Raw genomic sequence first — 22308 nt, forward strand, 5'->3', positions numbered from 1 at the left:
AAGTCATCTTGGGCATCACTGGAGTGAGTCCTGGTGGTGGAGGCAGGGGGTCCCGGTGAGAGAGGCAGGGGGGTTCCTCCGCATGCGATGGGGCAGCCTCGGTGGTGTCCGTGGGCTCCCCGTCAGCTGGTGGAACGCTGGCACTCGTGGGTCCTGGGATCCTGACGTCACTCCTGGCGGTGATGCGGGACGCTATGGCGAAGTGTTTGCGGCGCATGCGCTCCTTCTTTAGGTTGTGATAGCGCCATATTGGATGAGGGCATTTAGCATAGAGCTTACTATAATAAGTGCGAAACTCTTCTAGAATTCTCTCTGGAGAAGTGATAATGCCTCCGTAAGGGGATTGGATTTCAGAGACTATAGTGAGGGGAGTATCCTTTTGCCCCAGCATGGCTAAAAATCTACCATTCTTGTCCCTGTGTTCAAAAAAAGGTTTGTCTGTTTTTAGAAAGGTCCAAATTGTAACCTCAGCCAAATGAAGATGGTGAATGATGGTGGACATGAGCAAATCAAAATTCTCAGAAATAGGGTAGGAGGCATACAGGTGGTGTGATCCTCCACTCTACTCCAAAGATGTTGCATGGTGAATGATTGGTCTATCTTGGCAGTGGCAGCCGAGGAAATATACTGCTCTCTCATATATGCCTTAATGGCGTCCCAAACAATGGAGAGGAAGACTCATTGTTTGACTCCCAATAATCCTCAATATTATTAGGTGTTTTTTCTACAATATCAGGGTGGGAGATTAATTGTACTTCCAGACACTACAGAGACCCACAGCGCTGAGCACGAGTTCTAAGAACCAAGAAGAGGGGGCAAGTGTCAGAGGGGCCACTGAGTAGGTAAGTGGCCTTGTGAATATAGTGGGAGGGGTTAGTAAAGGCCATATTTATGGGAGAGGATGTTTTATGATAGGTGGAAAAGCAGGAGTAGACTCTGGAGGAGGGGTTTTTCCATTTCCAAGCCCCAGTCAGGTCTGCTGCCAAGGCCCAGGCAGAGATCTCCGAAAAAATATTAGAAGGTGTGGGCCTATCCAAGTTAGGAGACAGTATTGCGTTAAAGTTGCCCATGAATAATAATTTGGCTGGGCAGTAAGGTGTGAGCCTCTCCAGAATGGTAGAGTATTGCAAGGGAAGGGGGGGTATGTAAATAGCCATCACAACATACCTCTTTTAAAGTCAAAGTATATAACGGGGTGCTGCGCTAGTGAGTGAGATTTAACTTATTGAAATAGAAGGGCTCGCTTGAATTCCGAATTAAGGCCCCAGACATTCCAGAAGAGGACCTTGATTGTTTCAAATGCTGGTGGAGTCATAGTGGACTATAGATTTGGTGGCCTGGAGGAGGCAGTTAAGCCTATGGGGGGAGGGCCTCTGATGGGCAGCAAAAGGTGCACAAGCCAGCACAAACAATCATCAGAGCCAAAACATCCATGTACAACCACGCTTACCCTGCGTGTTCCCTGTCTCACTCAAAACAAGAGCAAGGCTGCATAGAGGCTTGTAGCCTGAACTAAAAAACAATATGTCCAGTGTGTAGAGGCCTGGGGTAGTAGCCTTAGGTGGGTGATCGCCGCAGGCGAGTGGGGGACCCCCGAGTTACAAAAATCCTGTGGCGGTGAAAAGAACCAAGAGCAAAAATAAAGGGAGTAAAGAAAAAAGGGAAGGGAAGTCCAAAAAATCATAATGCAAGTAGTCTGTAGTAGTCTCTAAGGGGAAGCGCACCAGAATTCCTTAAAAGGGGCATCTCTCCAAATGGGTGGCGGGTAACAATAATAAGTCAGATAAAAGGAATGTCAGGCGGGATATTAGAAAGGAGACTAAGCTATGGTATCAAAAATCAACAGGCTGAAATGATGAACTGGTATATAGAAAAGTTTGCAAGAACCCATCCTGCTATTGACGGATTTTACTGGCACCCACATGAGACCAATTTAATTATATATAAAAAAAATCAAAACCTATAAATGAACAGATTTCTTAAAAAAAAAAAAGAAAAAAAAAAAAAAGGAAAACTCATCGTGTGTATATTGTTTGAAAAGCCATAAAGTGATGCATTTGTCCTATATAGGGACTACCATGCAAACACCTCCTAACAATATATACTTGCTTGGAGATGCAGAGACATGGAGGTTGTGAACATTTTCTGCGCATGGTGAACACGTTTTGCTGAGTGCGTAGCTTCTTCAAGGCCAATCACACAATTTATCAAATGAAAATATTTGGGGACAAGTCATTTGTGTCTATGAAGGTCTGGGGGGGGGGGGGGGCATACAGTAACTCACAAAAGTGAGTGCACCCCTCACGTTTTTGTAAATATTTTATTATATCTTTTCATGTGACAACACTGAAGAAATGACACTTTGCTACAATGTAAAGTAGTGAGTGTACAGCTTGTATAACAATGTAAATTTGCTGTCCCCTTAAAATAACTCAACACACAGCCATTCATGTCTAAACCGCTGGCAACAAAAGTGAGTACATCCCTAAGTGAAAACTTCAAAACTGGGGCAAAATTGTCAATATTTTGTGTGGCCACCATTATTTTCTAGCACTGCCTTAACCCTCTTGGGCATGGAATTCACCAGAGCTTCACAGGTTGCCACTGGTGTCCATTTCCACTCCTCCATGACGACATCACGTAGCTGGTGGATGTTAGAGACCTTGCGTTCCTCCACCTTCTGTTTCAGGATGCCCTACAGATGCTTAATAGGGTTTAGGTCTGGGTCCTGGCAATCTTCTTTTCTCTGTCGCTCATTGACAGACGTAGTCCTCCTTGATTAATATCAACTCTGGTTTTACTGCCCTCTACAGGAGTAGGACTAGACAGGAAAGAAAACGTTCTGGCCACACCCTAGGGGCAGTCCCAGCGGGTATATCCTCTCACTTCCTGCTACAGCAAATCAGTTTTTTTCTGTCTAGTTAGGAGTAAGGACCTAGATTCCTTGCTAGGATCTTCGGTCCTGGCAAGATTTTTTTTTAGAAATACTTTTTTAGACAGCTTTTTTTCTCCAGTGTTCCTGTGAGATCTTCAAGCAAGTACGCTGAAACTGGGCTATGGGCTGGATGTTGAGATCCAGTGGTCACCCCAGTTCAGCCTATGAGCGCGTGCAGGCCATAGCTCCGCGCTGGGTCGGCCGCGACATAGTCCCACTGGACAGGGACTGACCCTGCGAGTTAAACGTCTCGCCTGGAAGCCAATGACCAACAGAGTCACGGCGTCCGTATTGGTTGACAGCCCCCCCACCCCGGTGGAGAGGGGTTCTGTCAGGAGTTGGCGCCCGCCTGGTTCCGGTATGGTGAGTAGAATGTTCCCCCTCTCCCCCTGTCGGGTTTGTTGGTGGACGCGGGCCCCTCTCTGGGATGGTCGGACACTCGGTTTTCTGGGTCTCCCCTCTATCCTATAACAGGTCACAGATCCCCCAGTTTGAGTGTGATTTTTGTGAATAGAAACCAGGAGGCTTGGTTTGGGAGCTGACTATCTAAAAGTCACTATATGACTGTAAGGGTGACTGAAGTCAGTGCCAGACTACTAAGAGGCATTACTATTGAGGTATAGAGGTATCCTACCTGTCTAGTGTGTACACAGGCCGATGCCTATGCCTGAGTTACTGCAGCCACAGATCGCCATCCCTCCAGTAAGCCGGTCACTTCCACAGGCCACACAGCCTCCCGCAGGCCGAGGACACCTCCCGCAGGCCGAGGCACTTCCGCAGGCCGCACAGGCCGAATGCACACATCCCGCAGGCCGCTGCTAGCTTGCAAGCCTCCGCTATCCTACACAGGCCGCAGCCATTTTCCTGCAGATCGCACGAGGCCGCCATATTGGCGTAGCCTCATGTCTCCAGCATGGGGGCGGCCATGTTTGAGGTGACCAAACACCTCGTGGAGTAATTGGGAGGCGCCGGAAGGCGTGTAAAGGGGCGGAGCCGCCTCCTTGGCCCAGGGAAAGCAAGCCAAAGACTTCCTGTCTGTAACAGACAGTGCTGGAAGCAGTTTGACCAGAAACTTCTGTGCATCAGGTGAGCCTTGGGGTCTCTCTCTCTCTCTCTTTCTGAGGGGTCCAAGCAGGTAGACTGAGGGGCGCTACTGCGCTGGGGGACTAAGTTTAAAAAAAAAAAAAATGTTTTTTTCTTGCAATTCATTTTTTTGTGTTTGCTGGCAAGTGTCTTGTTACATGAACCCTGCCACTCATGTATCCCCACCTGATCCCCTCGGGGTGGCCACAGGACCCTCCAGTACCCCACTTGTGATGATGCATTATCAGCAGTTTTGGAGTCTTTGGTATCCCGGGTGGAGGTAGCCTGTCAGGGACGGGGGTCAAGAAGAGCGACCCCCGCCTACCCCTATGTCATCTGATACTTCAGATACGGATTCTGAGCTTGTCATTGCCGGGAAACCTTAAATCTTGAAGTTACACCGGCAGAGGTAGCTGAGACTCATATTCCTTTTTTGGTACTAGCTAGCCTACCAAAATGGTGAAGGGTTTCCCTTGCCCAAATGGGGTCTTCCGTAAACGAGCCCCTGCTATTTCCAAATGCATTGCTAGGCGCTATCATTTTGAGGAATCCCTCATTACAAAGATGGACGGTACCACCAATAGTGGACTCACCGATTTCCAGACTAAATAAAGCCACTGTTATCTCGTTGGATTGACAGAATGGGCCCCACCCATTTCTAGGGTGGGGGGACGTCTTCACCGGTTTCCGGATCCAGGGCTTTCCAGAATCCCGGATTAAGGGGTTCGCAAGGTCATATGGTCGGGATACAAGATCGAGTTTCGATCACTTCCACCGGTGTGATTCTTCCCTTCCAATATTCGACATCCCCGGGTCGCTTAAAAAGCTTTGCGGGGAACAGCTTGATGCAACAAGCAGTGGTAGTTCCCATTCCTTGGAGGAGTTCTAGTCGAACCTGTTCACAATGCCCAGGAAAAAGGGCTAGGTGCGTCCAATTCTGGTCTTGGAAGAGATGGAGTCCATCCATACAGTGGTGGCCTCCCTGCATCAGGGGGATTTCCTGGCGTCCATAGACATTTAGGATGCCTATCTTCATATCCCCATCTTCGCAGGACATCAGCGTTTTCTTTGCTTTTCCCAAAGATCATCCCTGGTTCCCACCAGGAGACTGAACTATCTGGGCCTAATTTTGGATACATCCTTGGCAAGAGTGTTTCTCCAGGCGGAGAAACTCCAGAAGATTCAGTCAATGATTCGGATGTTGCTGTCCGTCAACTGGCTGGGATTGATGGTCGCCTCCTTAGAGGCAGTACCGTTTGCCCAGTCTCATACCCGAATTCTCCAAAGAGGAGATTCTTCTCATATGGAATCGGAATCCCGATTCCCTGGACAATCGGATCCGATTGAGCGAGCAGACCAGGGAGGCTCTGGTCTGGTGGCTTCGATCTCCGATGCTCAGCCAGGGGAAGTCATTTCTTCTGATAAATTCCAGGTTACCGATAAAGGTGTTGGAACTGAGAGCGATCAGACTTTGTCTGATTTACTGGACCGAGCAGCTCCAGGGCAGTCCGGTTCGGATCCAATCGGACTATGCCACGGTCATGACTTATGTCAATCACCAAGGGGCACCAAGAGTGCCCTGGCGGCCATAGAAATGGCCAACATTCTTTATTGGGGGAACAGTTGTTCCAGTTCTCTCCGCGATATTTATCACGGGGGTGGACAGATTATTTCAGCCGTCAGATTCTGGATCAAGAGGAATAGTCTCTTCATCCAGAGGTATTTCACCAGCTGTCCCTTCATTGGGGCACCCCGGATATGGATCTGTTGGGCAGGTTGGCTCAACAGGGCTCACGCCCGCGATCCTCTAGCGGACGCAGCAGACGCGCTGAGCGCCCCGTTGGGGCAGTATCAGCTACTGTATGTCTTCCCCCCCTCTCAAGTTATTGCTGAGATTTCTCCGCAGGATAGAGGTGGAGGGAACTCCAGTTATCCTGGTTATTCCGGGCTGGCCTCGTCAAGCCGGGTACGCCGACTTGGGCAGGCTAGTCGCAGACGCTCCTTGGAGACTTCTTCTCAGGGAGGATCTGCGGTCTCAAGGACCGATCTTCCATCGTGCTTTACAGTCGCTGGTTTTAACGGCCTGGCCATTGAGACCCAGGTACTGAAGGACAGGGGATTGTTCGCTTCAGTTATTCCTACTCTAATTAAAGCAAGGAAAGCGACTTCTAGCAAAGTCTATTATCGCACATGGAAGACTTATATTGCGTGGTGTGAATCGTTGGGATTTCCCCCACGTACCTATTTGGTGACCCGAATTTTGGCTTTTCTGCAAAAGGGGGTTGAGCAGAAACTATCCTTGAGCACTATCAAGGGTCAGGTTTTCAGCGTTAGCAATCTTCTTTCAGAAGCCGCTGGCTACTCATTCCTTGGTGCGGAATTTCATCCAGGGGTTGCGGCACTTGGCTCCGCCAGTGCGCGCGCCCTTACCGCCCTGGGATCTTAATTTTGGTTTTGTCGGTTCTGCAGAAACCTCCCTTTTAAAATATCAGGGAGATTCCCTTGCTTACATTATCCCAGAAAGTGGCCTTCTTGGTGGCTATCACTTCTGCACGCAGGGTGTCAGAACTGGCTGCATTATCATGCCATTTCCCATATCTTGTGGTTCATAGGGATAAGGTAGTTCTTCATCCGAAGCCATCCTTTCTTCCTAAGGTGGTTTCAGACTTTCATCTGAATGAAGATATTGTGCTACCTTCCTTGTGTCCTCAGCCCAATCATCCTCGGGAATATGCGTTGCATTCCTTGGATGTGGTTCGGGCAATCAGGGTATACCTGAAATCTACGGAATCGTTCCGGAAGACGGATTCACTTTTTGTGATCACGGATGGCCCCAGAAAGGGGTTGCCTGCATCTGCCGCGACTATCTCCAAATGGATCAGACAGACGGTGGTACAGGCTTATTCGATTAGGGGTCGGAATCCTCCATTCCCTGTTAAGGCGCACTCCACTCAAGCGCTCAGTACTTCCTGGGCCTACCGCCATCAGGCGTCAGTGGTCCAGGTGTGCAAGGCGGCTACCTGGTCGTCGGTTCATACCTTTACAAAATTTTATAAAGTTGATGTGATGGCATCGGCGGATGCCTCATTTGGCCGCAAGGTTTTGCAGACCGCAATTTGAGGATACCGGTGGTCTACCTCGAGGGTTTTTTCCGTTGGAATTTCAGTTGAGTCTCATCTTGTGATTGATGAGCCTTTAAAACTTCTAGTTGGCACCGGTTGGGCCTTCTAGATTGGATTTTGATTTCCATTATCCCACCCCTCATTTGTGGCACTGCTTTGGGACATCCCAAGTTGATATTCATCAAGGAGGACTACGTCTGTCAATGAGCGACAGAGAAAAATGGATTTTTGTAAAATCTTACCGTAAAATCCTTTTCTCTTAAGCTCATTGACAGACGTAGTACCCGCCCCTCTGTTTTTGAGTTGGGTTGGGTTAAATTCTCTAAACACTGCTTTGTGACATAACTGATTTGCTTTAGCAGGAAGTGAGAGGATATACCCTCTGGGACTGCCCCTAGGGTGTGGCCAGAACGTTTTCTTTCCTGTCTAGTCCTACTCCTGTAGAGGGCAGTATAACCCGAGTTGATATTAATCAAGGAGGACTACGTCTGTCAATGAGCTTAAGAGAAAAGGATTTTACGGTAAGATTTTACAAAAATCCATTTATATCCTAGGCTATCTTTATGTAGAGCAGCATCTCTTTTTTTTTTTCACATCCTCAGAGTTCTTTGCCATGAGGTGCCATGTTGAGCTTCCAGTGACCAATATGAGAGAGTGAGAGCGAAGACACCAAATTTAACACACCTGCTCCCCATTCACGCCTGGGACCTTGTAACACTTAACGAGTCACATGACATCGGGGAGGGAAATTGGCTATTTGAGCCCAATTTGGACATTTTCACTTAGGGGTGTACTCACTTTTGTTGCCAGCGGTTTAGACATTAATGGCTGTCTGTTGAGTTATTTTGAAAGGACAGAAATTTTTCACTGGTATACAAGCTGTACATTGTAGCAAAGTGTCATTTTCTTCAGTGCCGGTTCACACTATAGCGTGTGCGGCAATCGCATGCAATATCGGAGCGCACTGCTCCTTCATTACATGCGATTGGATGTGCAGTGCGAATTCAGCCATACACTTTGTATGGCTAAATTCGCACTACACCCGCACAAAAGTCGCACATGACCCTTTTTTTCAGCCGCATCAGGATCGGATTGCACAGTGGTTCACACTTGTGCGATCCTGTGCGAACTGTCAGATCGCACTGCGATATGCGATCAAACTGGGGGTGTCGTTGACATTTAATTGACACCGCCTGCGTATCGCATATGGAAGTGTGAACTGCCAGATGTGCGTTTGCGATGCGGGAACAGGCTGCGAATTCGCAGCCTTCCCGCATCGCACAAGTGTGACCCGGCACTCAGTGTTGTCACATGAAAAGATATATTAAAATATTTACAAAAATGTGAGGGGTGTACCCACTTTTGTGAGATACTGTAGGGGCTAAAGCCCTTTTCATACATGTAACCATGAGTAAGCGTATATACCAATTCCTCTAAACGGATAGCATATAGATGTTGCTGACATCACAGGGGCCAACTTCAGAGGTCAAGATATCTAGGGGTAATAGCATTCATATATAGTGTATCCTGAGTAAACTTTTTGTAAAGTCACAGCCAGAACATGGTTCCTTTTTAGGGGGGAATATCTCGTCCTTGTCGTCAGATTGACATTGGAGGAGCGTTTTTATGCCACCACGACCTCTGCACACTGGTGGTGGGGGCATAAAAACGCTCCTCCACTGTCCCTCTGTCTGACGGTGTGGACCAGATATTGGTGGACAGATATAGCGGGCTCTTCTAGCACTCTCCATCAGCCTACTTACCTAAACAATCATTTTTGGCATCAAGATCATTGCAGATTAGGCTGATATTTGTGGACATCTCTTTGCAGGCTGTGATAGCGGCCAGTATGTCCACGTTTATGGGGCCATTAGCCTCGGGACCCACTGAAGAATTTGTGTACTCAGACATGACTGCTGCAGACCTGGTTTCCAAGATTGCGGCCACTCAAGAAGCACTTGTCGGTGTGCGTGTGTAGCATGGCTTAGCTCGAGACATGGGAGAGGGCATTGGGCAACAGTGATCTCTTATGCTGCGGGGGATCCAGTATGCAGTTTAGAGTGAGTAAAGCATGATGCAGATGCCCTCAGGATGAGTTAGGAGCTCCTGTGGTGTGTTACTGGTCTCTTTCACATCCCGACCATGCCCCAACTATTGTCTCTACTGTAGTGCAGACAATCAGTGTTGCAATTTTCGTTTTTTAAGCTGTGTTGGAAAAAAAAAAAAAAGGCTGGTTGCTATGGACAATTGCACCAATTGTGAAAGAACTTGTCTCAGACACTTTTTATTACTTCTCCCCATCGTGTCTTTTTCATGCATACGTCTTTTTTAAAGAGGTTTGGAGTTTCTTGTCATTCAAAATTTGTAGTAAAGCTTGCATCAATTGTATTCTTAAAAATGTTAGTTTTTATATTTTTTTTCCTTATTTTTTTATTTAACTTCCTCCCTATATTCCACAACTTGTTTACACTGTGAGGTTTACGTCAGAACAGTGCATGTAGCATGGTATTCTAGCAATTTATTCAGTGTGCAGCAGCACATAACTGCCTGTTGTTTTCACCTTTAACAATATAGTGTAGTTCGACAGCTTAAAGCTAGGTGCCACTGGTGACTGCATACCATTGCTCTTGAACTTGAGAATTAAGCCCAGATATATGTTCCTTCCAAAATGTTAAAAGTAATGTATGAATTGTATTAAAGATTAACACTAGTGTTCACTTATTTTTAATTTTTTAGTCAAGCTGTGGCTTCCAACCAAGGACCTGCTGCCACTCCCATTATCCACTCAGATCGACCTCCTACAAACCCTCCAAGAGCAGCTCCAAACATTGCTCCAGAGGTGAACCAAAATGTCCAAATGAATGTTCAAGGTGGCGCTGTCATGAACGAAGAAGACATTAATCGTGATTGGCTTGATTGGATTTACACTGTGTCCCGAGCAGCTATTCTTCTTAGCATAGTTTACTTCTATTCATCATTCAGTCGCTTTGTTATGGTCATGGGGGCCATGATTCTTGTTTACATGTAGGTATAAAAAAGTAAATATCTTTTTAGGGGAGAGAACGTAAAGTTTTTTGCTGTGTGATCATGCCCCACGTTCCTGTTTTAACTTTTGTACCACATGGGAAAAGTATAAGATGGGTCTCAGTAGCATGTTAGCTGTTGGAGGATGGGCAAGTGTTTTGTTTCCTGTCCTCCTAAGATATGCATCTGTCTCTGGCCAATATATATCTTTTTAACACTGCCTTTTTGATTGGAAGAGGTGGAGATTGTGATGTCCCTGCCCCACCTCTTCACCGTGTCTGTTCAGAGGACACTTTGTATCAAATAAAAAAGGTACAAGGCTTTATTTGAATGGCAGCAGTTTCAAGCAAATTACCCCTCTGTGGTTACTATGCAGAATTTCGGCCACTTGGCACTGGACCTGGAAAACTTCTTCTATCACCATAGTAACAGCGATTACTACAGTGATTTGCAGCTTACGCAAGGATTAGTTGGGTATGAGAGATGCATACTTTAATTGGTTTAAGTTGGATCAATATAACTATGTAAAAAAAAAAAAAATATCCAAACTTCAGCTTTAAAGTGATTGTAAAGTCTCACTTTTTTTTTTCTATTAAAATAACAAACATGTCATACTTACCTTCTCTGTGCAGTGGTTTTGCACAGGGTACTTGGATCCTCCTCTTCTCGGGGCCCTGGTTGGAGCTTCTGGGGCCTCTCTCTCCTGTTGAGTGACCCCACAGCAAGCAGCTTTTCTTTGGAGGAACCCAAGCCAAGTTGCAGCTCCGTGTATCCATTAGACACGAACTGCGCTTAAGCCCTGCCCCCTCTCTCCCCTCATTGGCTGAGTTTGAAAGCAGCGGGAGCCAATGGCCCCGCTGCTGTGTCTCAGGAAGGAGAGTCCTAGATGGCCGAGGCATTCGAGCACATCGCTGGATCGAGAAGGGGCTCATGTAGGTATTAAGGGGGCTGCTGCACACAGAAGGCTTTTTATCTTAATGCATAGAATGCATTAGGATAAAAAACCTTCTGCCTTTACAACCACTTTAACTCTTCTATTGCCCTGTAAATTTCACTTATGTCAACTTTTAAATAAGTGCAAAAAATGCCTTTTGCGTCAAACCTATCCTGGGCATACTTTTTTGTTATATAAAGGTGTCGAATTTGCTTTACTAGTTCATTTTTTGGGACTACAGTATAAATGGTGTATTTGTCCTTGAGAACGGAATAGGGGGACTATTTAAAGCGGAGTTCCGGGCACAAAATCGATATTTCTTTTTTGTGCCCGTCCGCTAGTTCTGCATCACCTGAAAAGGAATTGGATAGTTAGGTTTTTTTTAAACCTCACCTTGTAATTGAAGATCGTAAATACTCACCTCAGGGTACTTCCTCCCTCAGCGCCGCGGCTCCGCTGTCACTTCCTGTCTCGCGATGATTCCTGGGAGCTGAACATCATCGCTCCCAGGAATCAATGCAACGGCACCGGCCCCGCTCGTCACTTCCGGGCGACGCCGCATACGGACTGTGAAAGTTGGAAAGATGAAGCCCAACATGTCCAGCAGCAGTTAAAGGAGAAAGAAGCTTGTGTAGCAGAATTACAGTCTCATTCCCAGAAACTAGCCAATGAGGTGAAGGCTCTTATGCAGGGAAAAGGAGATTCTGAACACAAGAGAAAAAAAGTAGAGGCACAGCTGCAGGAATCGCAAGTCAAGATGTCAGAAGGTGACCGATTGTGTGCTAAGCTGTCAGAGAAGGCAAATCGACTGCAGGTTGAGTTGGACAATGTCACAAATCAGCTTTCTCAAGCAGACAGCAAATCTAGAGAAATTGCCAAAGATTTTTCTATCTTGGAATCGCAGCTGCAAGTCACGCAGGAACTCTTACAGGAAGAGAGGTGTCAAAGGCTGAGTTTTAGCACAAAGCTCAAACAAATGGAAAATGAGAAAAATGGCTTCCTGGAACAATTAGAAGAGGAGGAGGAAGCAAAGATAAACATATCGGAGCAAGTCGCAACATTGCAAGCTCAGATAGCGGATATGAAAAAACGCATGGAAGAAAGCGTTGGCTCATTAGAGAATGTTGAAGATGTGAAAAAGAAGTTTGATCAGATGCTTGGTGAGGAGAAGACTGTGTCTGCAAAATAAGCCGAATAACGCGACTGTGCAGAAGCGGAGGCGCGTGATAAAGAGAGCAAAGCCCTGTTCTTGGCTCACTCCTTGGAGAAAGCTCTAGAGGCTAAGGCTGAACTAGAGAGAGTTAACAAACAGCTGTGTACAGAGATGGAAGATTTGGTCAGCTCCAAAGATGATGTTGGGAAAAGCGTTCAGGAGCTAGAAAAGTCTAAGCGAGCCTTAGAACAGCAAGTAGAAGAGATGAAGATTCAGTTGGAAGAATTGAAGAGGAATTACAGGCAACAGAGGATCTGTCCCAAAGAGGGGATAGTGTGCCTGATGCAGTTTTTAAAAGGATCAGTGTTTTGGGGTCTGTCCTGAGTGAGCATCAGAAATTTGACATGTTGCTTGACTCACCCCTTTGGAATAAACCGTTCCTTCAAAAACTTCAAGCATTGGAAAATGTATCATTAGAGCCTCAGCAAACAAAGGAGCTGTGTAAGAAATGTGATGATTTCTCAGTTCAGGCTGAAAACCTAGTGGAGAAAACTAAGGCAAGTGATATAAAGCTGGGAGAAAAAAGCAAACACCACCTAGTGGAGAAAACTAAGGCGGTTGGTGAAAACGTGAAGCAAATGAATAAGTGTCTTTCAGGGAATATTTCCAAAATGGAACTGGTGAAAGACAGGTGGCAGAAGTTTGATCGTGATCTTGAGACGCATTCCATGGGGAGTTCAGATAAAGAAAAGGAACTAGGTGACCTTGAGCGGTCAAATAGTTCAGCAGAGGTGCACTTCAACCGAAGCAAGGAAATGCTAAAGGAGCTACAAGGGAAAAGTAGTGCAATAGCAGAAAGTGCATTGAAGAAACCTGTAATAGACTGTGTTGTTGCCTTTGACCCATATGTTGGTGGAAGGAAAGTTGTTGATGTCTCTGGGAAAAGGAACAGGGGTCACTTTGAAGAAATGTGTGACAGCCTGTTGTCGCAAATGGAAGGCCTTCTGCACAGCATCTTAGAGCAAGCTAAGCTCAAGAAAGAAGATCATAGTGAAGCAGAGGTTCTCAAAGTTTTGTGGAAATCCTTTATTGATTGTAGAGAGAGGCGGCTCAAGATTGTTGAAGACATTAAGTCTAGCACAATTGAGTTGCCTGTGGATCACGCTCCTCCATGGCGGATAGGACAGACGGTTATGCAGGACAAACTTGAGAATGAGCGAAATGATGCCAAAAATGCAGTTGAAGAATGTGTATATGAGATGAGGGACAAGTTGTCTGACATTTATGAGAAATCTGTCAATGAAGCTGACAGAAAAAGTTTCATCCTGAAGCTTGAAGATACTAGGAGGCTTATCAGTGAGAGTCAAGAGAAGTGCCTGACACATGTGTGCCTGGAAAACTGTGTCCCAACCCTAGGGTTGAAACAAGGGGGGGGGGGGGTATGTGACAGGAAGTCAGGTAAATCTGTGGATGTAGTCACAGACAGGAGATACATTTCCACCTGGTTTAGAAAATTCACCAATTACTATAGGGTGTCGGCTGCAAAGGTAGCCAGAACTGTCTAAGGACGTTGAACAGACTTCAGCTATTCAGAATGAGGAAATTAAGGCCTCTATAATTGGTCCAGAGGAAGTCGATTGATTGCTGCCTCCGGACGCTGTGTGAAGCTGGGGAGAGGAGGACAGTCAGATGTGTACCTCCCGACGCTGTGTGAGCATGAGGGAAGACCTCCTGGAGCGATGTGCGCTGAGGAGGGTAAAAAGTGTGAAGACTACTCAAGGTGAGGTCTTGGACTATTTCTATGTGGAAATAAATAAATGCACTGTTTGCTATGTGAAGAGACAAGCAAAGGAATGGGTGCTATGTGAAGAGACAAACAAAGGAATGTGTTCTATGTGAAGAGAAAAGGGACATGTTCAATGGACATTTGTTGTGTGAAGAAAGAACATGGACTATTGAGTGTCTGCTGTAGGATCAGCAAAGTTTGCCCAACAGTAGGTTGGAGACAGACTCCGTAGGTAGGTTCCTGTATGTGAGAAGGTAGCCGCCCACAGTGGCAAGGATTTATTTTGTGTTTTTATTTTTATTTTGATGTTTTTGAGGCTTGCACTTGTGTGAAGTAAATTGCAAGAATAAACCAAACTGTTGTTTGCAACCACTTCTCGGCTATCTCCCTGTGTAACGATCCCCCCAAGGGGTCATCCACGCCCACCACCGAGCTAATCTCCCACTATATATATATATATATATATATATATATATATATATATATATATATATATATATATATATATATGTGTGTGTATATATATATATATATATATATATATATATATATATATATATATAATTTTTTTTTTTTTTGCAAAGACTTTTGAAAAAACTTTATTAGTTGCTCATAGCCACTGTGGTCTCCACTTGCAACTTAATGGATCGATGGACTCCTTGGCCGCATCTTGGGGGACTGTATCTGGATCCCAAGGCCATTTTCCATCCAGTGATGGAATCCTGTCCAGTCTGAGTTACTGCCCCCCTTGGAGGCCTTGCTAGTGCCTTCTGGCGCACCTTCCTCCTACTGTTTATCAACAGAGGAGTTTTCAGCCACTATGGATGAATTTATGGGTAGGCACTCAGCCCTTCTAGAGGCTTCTGATCGCATGAGATGCAAGTGGTCTCTCATCTAGAGTCCATGTCTAAATTTACTCATAAAGCTTCTATGCTATATGAAAAGGCAGAGGAGAAGACCCATTCCTCATATGGCTATTAGGACACTGCACAAGAGGAGAATCAATCTGCGGATATCTCTCCCAAGCTTTAGGATACAATTTCTGTCCTTTTATTGATGACGTGCGCACATGCCATGTCTTGGAGCAGCCTCTGTTGGCCCAACCAAAGCTCACAAGCCTAAGCTCCTCACTCCCAGAACCTGTTCTGTGCGGTGGCTGACACCACTCTAAAAAATGTTCCATTCCTCCCAAACACTTTGCTTAGCAATACCCTATTGAAATAGGAGGGTTTCTTAATGAAAGGAACAATCCCTGTTGTGGACCCAGCAATTACCTTTCTTAACAAGAACTTCTTGGTTCCCGTTGAGGATTTTCCTGTTTTCAAGAACCCTATGAATAAGAGGTTAGAAGCCCTCTTCAAGGCATTGTTTTCTCTTGCTGGCTCCACTATGCAAGATACCGTCACAATCATGTGGTTCAAAAACGGCCTAGGACGTTGGTTCCATTCTAACTGATCTGTCTGCTCTCCACCAACTGGAGCTCTTGCCTGTAGCCCTGTGTACTGTTTTGATGGGTTGGCAGATACACTTAGCCAGATATCCAGGATGAGCCTCGTTTATGTGCACATACAAAGAATCCTTTGGCTGAAGTGCTAGTCTGTGAAACTTCCATGCGAGTGCCTCGCGATCCAGGGGAATGGTGTCTGCACTCAGAGATGTTTCAAGACTTCTGTCACAAGTGGGGGGCACCAAACATAGATCCTGGCATCCAAGATCAGCAACAAACTGGATAGTTTTGTCACCAGGACCAAAGACCCTCTGGCCTTCAGGAATGGATGCCCTTGTGATTCCATGGAATCAGTTTAACTTGATCTGCTTGTTTCCCTGCTAAAACCTTCTTCCTTTTCTGCTTCGCAGGATTGAGGGAAAGGGCGTGCCAGTAATCCTTATTGCTCTGAACTGTCTCAAGAGGACATGGAATCCCAGCAGACTCTGTGGGCCTTTCCTGATCATCCAGACTTTCAGTCACATGGACCGATCCACCATCCTGCTTCTTGGTTGTTGGCTTTAACACCTTGGCTGAGAAACAGGGGCCTTTTGGCCATGCCTACGCTCCTGAAAGCCAGAAAATCCACTGCTCGCAAAATCTTATCACACTTGGATGAAGAAAAAAAGGGGAATACTGCACAAATGGTGTGACTTGAAATTAGAGTAATACTAAATAAATAGTGAATAAGCTGCAGCAGCAGCAATGAATGCATAGAATAAATTACACAATGGAAAGTGAGAATCCTATGCTCAGTGCTATTGAAATTATTCAAAATTGTGTGCCGTAATGATTATTACAAAAAATTCATAAAAATCAAATAACATAAAGGCTGACTGTACATTACATTACTTCCTCTTAGAAATGTTTTGACTGCAGTGGTCATAAGAAAATGCTTTTAAAAAAAAAGGCAGGCAAATAATATTTTCAGGTTAAGCTTACCAATGGCAGTCTCCATATTTTTCATGTACATCACTGTTATTTCTAGTAATTATGCCCCCCCCCTCCCCACTTTTTTAAATACTTAAAGTGATACTAAAGTCTCTTTTTTTTTTTTTGGTTAAAATAAGGTCATACTTACCTGCCCTGTGCAAGGATCTTGTATTACACAGAAAGATAAAATAAAGAAAGAGAATGCATTATTGTAAAAAAACACTTTTTGACTTTAGAACCACTTTAAAGTCGTGTAATTTATTTTTAGTTCAGTGTGTTGTAGCGCTTGTTTCTAATGCAACCTTTGAATTTTGATTTAAATGTGTAGGCACCAGGCTGGATGGTTTCCTTTTAGACAAGAAGAAGGTCAGCCACAAGCAAGAGACAATGCAGCAGATGTGAATCAAGATAGAGTGAACAACAATGAGCTCTTGGAAATGGTGAGTAGTTGTGGAAATGATATGCATAATGTGCCACAGGTTTCTACTGATCCCAATGACCTCTAAAGCTGGGTATACACGTACTGAAAGTCCACTGGTTCAGCAGAAACCGGATGACTTTTGGCATATGTGTATTGTCTTTCTGTCAAAAGAAGCAGGTGTAACGACTCGCTTCTGTCGAACGGCCATGCTGGAAAACCAGCATTTGATCAGCACTTGCAGCCAATAGCTGCAGCTCTAATCTCTGTATTCTGGGGGGAGGAGTCCCGTAGAGTCCACATTGTCAGAATACAATACCATAGCAGAAGAGATCCCTGCATATGCATCATTTGTGTTGATGCAGGGATTTTTGTTGTTTTTTTTTGTTCATCCTTCTGGTTGAAAAAAAAAAAAACCTCAGAGTGTACACCCCACTTAAGTAATTATATTTTTATTGATTTAAAAGTTTAGTCCACCTAAAATTGGTATTGGAATTTTGTTTGAAAGCCAACGAGTTGCAAAAAACTGCAGCTGCTTATGATTCCAGGGCTGAGCACCCACAGGTAATCACAGCATGACTGAACGCAGCTGTGTCCCCTGCAGGTAAACGCAGTCTGCCCCATTCGCAAGTGTGATTGGGGCCTAAGCCAACCCTAGATTTTGCCATTACTTCAGTAACAACAACATTAATGGCACCAAACCCTAGTAATTCCAGTAACCCTAATCCTAAATAGCTATAACTAATATTAAAGTGTATGTAAGGCCAGAGATTTTATTTTAATAATTCAGTGCAGGACTTGCATTCTTAGACCATGGATTATATGTAGCTACCTTCAGGTGACTGGGCTCTAGTAAAAAATGTGCAGTATATAAAGTACACAATATAACCCCGCCCATTTTGCATCAATCAATTTCTTGCTAGAGTTTCCAGAGTGGTTACCCTTGGTTTGTAAATGGGGGACTGTAGGCGGACTATGTGGGCCAGCCTGTAATGTTTGCTTCCAGCGCTGGTATTAGGCACTCATCTTGGCAAGTACTGGAACTCATGTATTTAGACTTAGGGTTCTATACAGGCCCAGGGCTGTGGTCCATTTCGGGTACCCGCCTCATGTGGCCGGATCCGGCCAAAAATTTAGGCCGCGGCTTTGCGGCCTACTAGTCGGAAACTACGTGAGGCGGCCCCTGAGAGAGTGGCTAAAGCCACTGCCTCCCATTTGGGCATCCTCTCTCCCCTCCGCTGCTCCCGGGTGGTCGGCTCCGCTGGGGCTCGCGTCCCAAGCGGCTGGGCGTCCACAAAAATTTAGGCTGCGGCTTGCGGCCTACTAGGTCATCAGGCCGAGTCAGGCGCCTCCGTTGGAAGGGGAAGGCGCTGTGGGGGCACTTCATTTTTTTAAATGACAGCCTTGCCGCCATTATTGTGTGGGGCACCTGCCCCTTTTTAGCGCTGCGGGACCATAAGGGTACCCTGCCTGCGCGTCGGCATCACGGTGGAAGGGGGCTATTTCCTATTATGCCCTCTATAGAGAGCTCATGCGTGGTCCAGTAGGTGGTCCATTCATGGGCATTCATGGGCCCTTGGTCAGCGTCCCCTTTGCGGGATGGCAGTAGTTGGCGGCCGCCCCTAATTATGTGAGCTTCGTATATAGCAACTCTACTGGGTCTGCGTCCACGCACAATGAGTGCTCCGATAGTGAGGATGATTTCTCTGCTCCTCTAGCCGAGCATGAAAAGACGCTGGTGGATGCACTGTTTGTCAGTGCGCGACACTTTAAAAAATGGAGGTTGCAGCTGATGCTGTGTCGGAGGGGCTGGTCCCTTTTGGCATCCATAGGCCCTCCAAAGCAGTGAGGCCATTCCCTTTTCTGCTTACTTTGACAACATTATCACAAAACAGAGGGGTTGTCCAAAACGCAGTGGTTTCTAAGCGATTGTTGTTTGCGGTGACCTTACGAGGATTAACTGCGCTTAAAAGTGGACGGTCCCACCTGTAGTGGACTCATCGGTTTCCAGGTTAAATAAAGCTACCTTAATTCTGATTGGTGAGTCCCCAGCCTTTAAATATCCAGCTGATATGAGGGCGGAGGCTCTGGCCCACCATATGTTCGCTGTGACTGGTTAGGCGCTTAGACCGGTATTTACTATTGCCCTGGTGTCGCGAGCTCTGACTGAGTGGGCTACACTTTTACGCCAGAACCTGGAGGGGAAACAGGTTCCCTCTGTCTTTGCAGAGCTGAAAAATCAGTTGGTCCAGGGGCTACAGTTTATCTGTGATGCCTCTTGGATGCTAGTCCTTTGCTTTCTAGGCTGTCTGTATCAGCAGTGATCCTTCGACATATTATCTGGCTGAAATACTGGACTGCGGACCAGACTTCTAAGAAGGCCTTATCTGATCTCCCCCTTGTAGGGGATTGCTTGTTTGGAGCTTCCTTGGATGACATCGTTAAGGGTCTCACGGGGGGAAGAGTACTCCTCTCCCGCAGGCTACCAAGGGCAAGGAGCCCCGTTGTAGGCATGGGCCATTCTCCTCTGCTCAGAAGAGGTTTTTTCGTCCCTCACGGTCTCAAGAGGGATCAAAAGTTAGGGCCTCCCACCGGAGGTTCCAAGAGGACCTGTTTTGGCAAGCCACGAGTGGGCTTTTCCAGACCTGTGGACAAGGCTGCCTCTGCATAAAGGGGCACCCTAACCCGTATCTGGGGTGGGGGGACATCTTCGCTGATTTCCTGGATCCATGGACCTCACTGGTATAGGACACATGGGTCCACAGGTTTTCGGTCAGATCGGTCTTCTCCTCCTGAAAGGTTCTTCCCTTCCAACCCGCACTTGTCCCCAGATCACTTAAGGGTCTCTTTGGGGTAGTGCAAGACTTGTTCCTTCAAGGGGTGATTGTTCCGGTTTCTGATTTCGGAACGTTTTCAGGGTTTTTTTTGCCCAAAACTCTTTACAGTTCCCAGGAAGGAAGGAAGGCAAGGTACGTCCAATTCTGGACCTCAAGGCGATAAACTGCCGGCGCGAGTACAGAAGTTCCGCGTGGAGTCCATTCACGCGATAGTTCACATCAAGGATGCCTACCTGCAAATTCTAACATGTGCCGGTCACCAATGCTTTCTCTGTTTTGCTATGGGCGAGGAGCATTATCGGTTTGTGGTGTGGACCTTGATCTCACCTCCGCTCCTCGGGTCTTCACAAAAGTGTTGGGCCCGGTGCTGGCATTGTTTGAGTCAGCGGGGGATCGTGGTTCTGGTGTACCTGGATGATCTTCTTCTGTGAGCTGAGTCTCAGACTGCTCTGAAAGATAACTGGAGATTGGTTGGATTCTGAACCTTCAGGAGTCTGCTTTGGTTCTATCCCTAAAAAACTTGACTATCTGGGTCTGACTCTGGACTCGGCCTCAGCCAGAGGGTTTCTTCCTCTGGAAAAACTCTAGACATTGCAGGAGGCAATTCAGCTTCTTCTGTTCCGCAGACAGTCATCCCTCTGGGCTTGTATGTGGGTGCTGGGCCTGATGGTGTCCACCCTTGAGGCGGTCGGTTTACATAGTTCCACACAAGATCTCTGCTACAGAGATTCTGGGGAAATGGGACAAGGATCCACGGTCTCTAGAGGTGGCTTAGTTCTCTGGCACTTCGACAGGGAAAATCCTTTCTCCCCCTGTACTGGAGGGTTGTCCCCATGGATGCCAGCCTGTTCGGGTTGGGGGGCGTCCTCAGCACAGATGTGCTCAGGGGGTCTGGACTCTGGCAGAGTCCAGACTCCCGATTAATGTTCTGGAACTCAGAGCGATCAGCCTTTGTCTGGCTCATTGTACAATTTGTCTTCAGGTGTGTCCAGTAAGAATTCATTTGGACGATACCACGGCCGTGGTCTATGTCAATCACCAAGGAGGCACAAGTAATGTCCTGGAGGATCGGTAAGTAGCCGGCATTCGAAGGTGGGCTGACAGATTTGTTCCAGCCCTCTTAAATTTCTGCCATGACTCCTGATCAAAGCAGAAGGGATTCTGTCCAGTCTGACCTCACCGGTCTTGGTACGCCGGTCGGGTATGGCTGGTCGCCGATGCTCCTTGGATCTCCTGTCCCAAGGATCAATCTTCTATCCTGCTTTACAGTCGCTGGTTTTGACGGCTTGGCTGTTGGAACGCCAGGTGCTGAAGGGTAGAGGTTTGTCTAAGTTGGTGATTCCTATGCTGTTGAAAGCTAGGAAATCTACTTCTAGGAAGATCTACCATCGTATGTGGATGACGTACATTGCGTGGTGTTGAGTCTCTTGGAGTCCATCCTCACTCCTTCTCAGTGGATCGGATCTTAACCTTCCTTTAACAGGGGGTTGAACAGAAATTTGCAAAGAGTACCATGAAAGGGCCAGATATCGGCTGTGGTGGCCCTTTTCCAATGACCTTCGGCCTCGCACTGCCTGGTGGGTACTTTTCTTCATGGTGTCCGACATTTGGTTCCTTCAGAGCGGACTCCGTTGCCACCTGGGGATCCTAATGTGGTGCTTTCAGCTCTACAGAAGCCTCCCTTTGAAAATGTTCAGGTTTCCATTCTTGAGCTGCTCAGAAGATGGCCTTTTTTGGCGGCTAACAGCTCTGCATGCAGGGTGTCGGAAATTGGCGGCGATAACCTGTCGTTCATTTTATTGGTGATTCACAAAGATAAGGTGGTGCGTCGCCCCTGTCTGTTATTCCTTCCTAAGGTGGTCTCTGACTGTCATTTGAATAAAGACATTGTGTTACCTTCCGTGTCCCAGGCTAAACATCTGAAGGAAATTACCTTGCATGCCTTCGATGTGGTCCAGGCAATTGGGGTGTATCTGGCAGCTCCAGAGTCTTTTAGGAAGTCAGACTTCCTATTTGGGCTCACGGACGGACCTCACAAAGGGTTGTCCGCTTCTTCTTCCAGATGGATCAGACAGACGATGGTTCAGGCCTATTGCATCAGGGGTCAGGTTCCTTCTTTCCCTGTCAAGGAGCATTCTACTAGAGAGCTTAATGTCTCCTGGGCTTTCTGTCATCAAGCATCAGTGATGCAGGTTTGCAAGGCAGCCACCTGGTCTTCGGTGCAGACTTTTACAAAATCTTTTATAAAGTGGATGTTTTGCATCTGCGGATGCTTTTTTGGCCGCAAGGTTTTGCTGGCTGCTGTTTAGCCAACCTGGTCCTCTTTGAGGGTTTTATTGTTTTTTCAGGTGAGCTCCAGTTGTTTATGGGTGAGCTCCATGTTACCTGTGTCCGTCAATGAACGAAAGAGAAAATTGAATTTTTGACTTGCCGTAAAATCCATTGGTTGATGTTCATTGACGGACACAGAACACACTCCTCTGTGGAGTTGGCTTTCTTCTGACACTGCTTGTAACAAAACTGAGTGCCTTTAGCTGAGAGTGGGTGTATACCCCCTGGGACTGCCCATAGGTGTAGTCAAGCTTTCTCCTGCCTAG

The 22308-nt window shown here is 46.5% G+C and overlaps 1 protein-coding gene across 1 annotated transcript in view; it reads left to right on the plus strand.

The window, feature by feature from the left end:
- Positions 1–22308, plus strand: part of HERPUD2 (HERPUD family member 2) — a 65863-nt gene that overhangs the window by 42194 nt on the left and 1361 nt on the right. The window contains exons 7-8 of the mRNA XM_082258645.1: positions 9877–10164; positions 16785–16896. Coding sequence (XP_082114771.1) covers positions 9877–10164; positions 16785–16896 — 400 coding nt within the window. The remainder of the gene's footprint in view (positions 1–9876; positions 10165–16784; positions 16897–22308) is intronic.

The sequence above is a fragment of the Pelophylax lessonae genome (genome assembly GCF_965119305.1).
Source record: "Pelophylax lessonae genome assembly, chromosome: 5".
Lineage (NCBI taxonomy): Eukaryota > Metazoa > Chordata > Amphibia > Anura > Ranidae > Pelophylax > Pelophylax lessonae.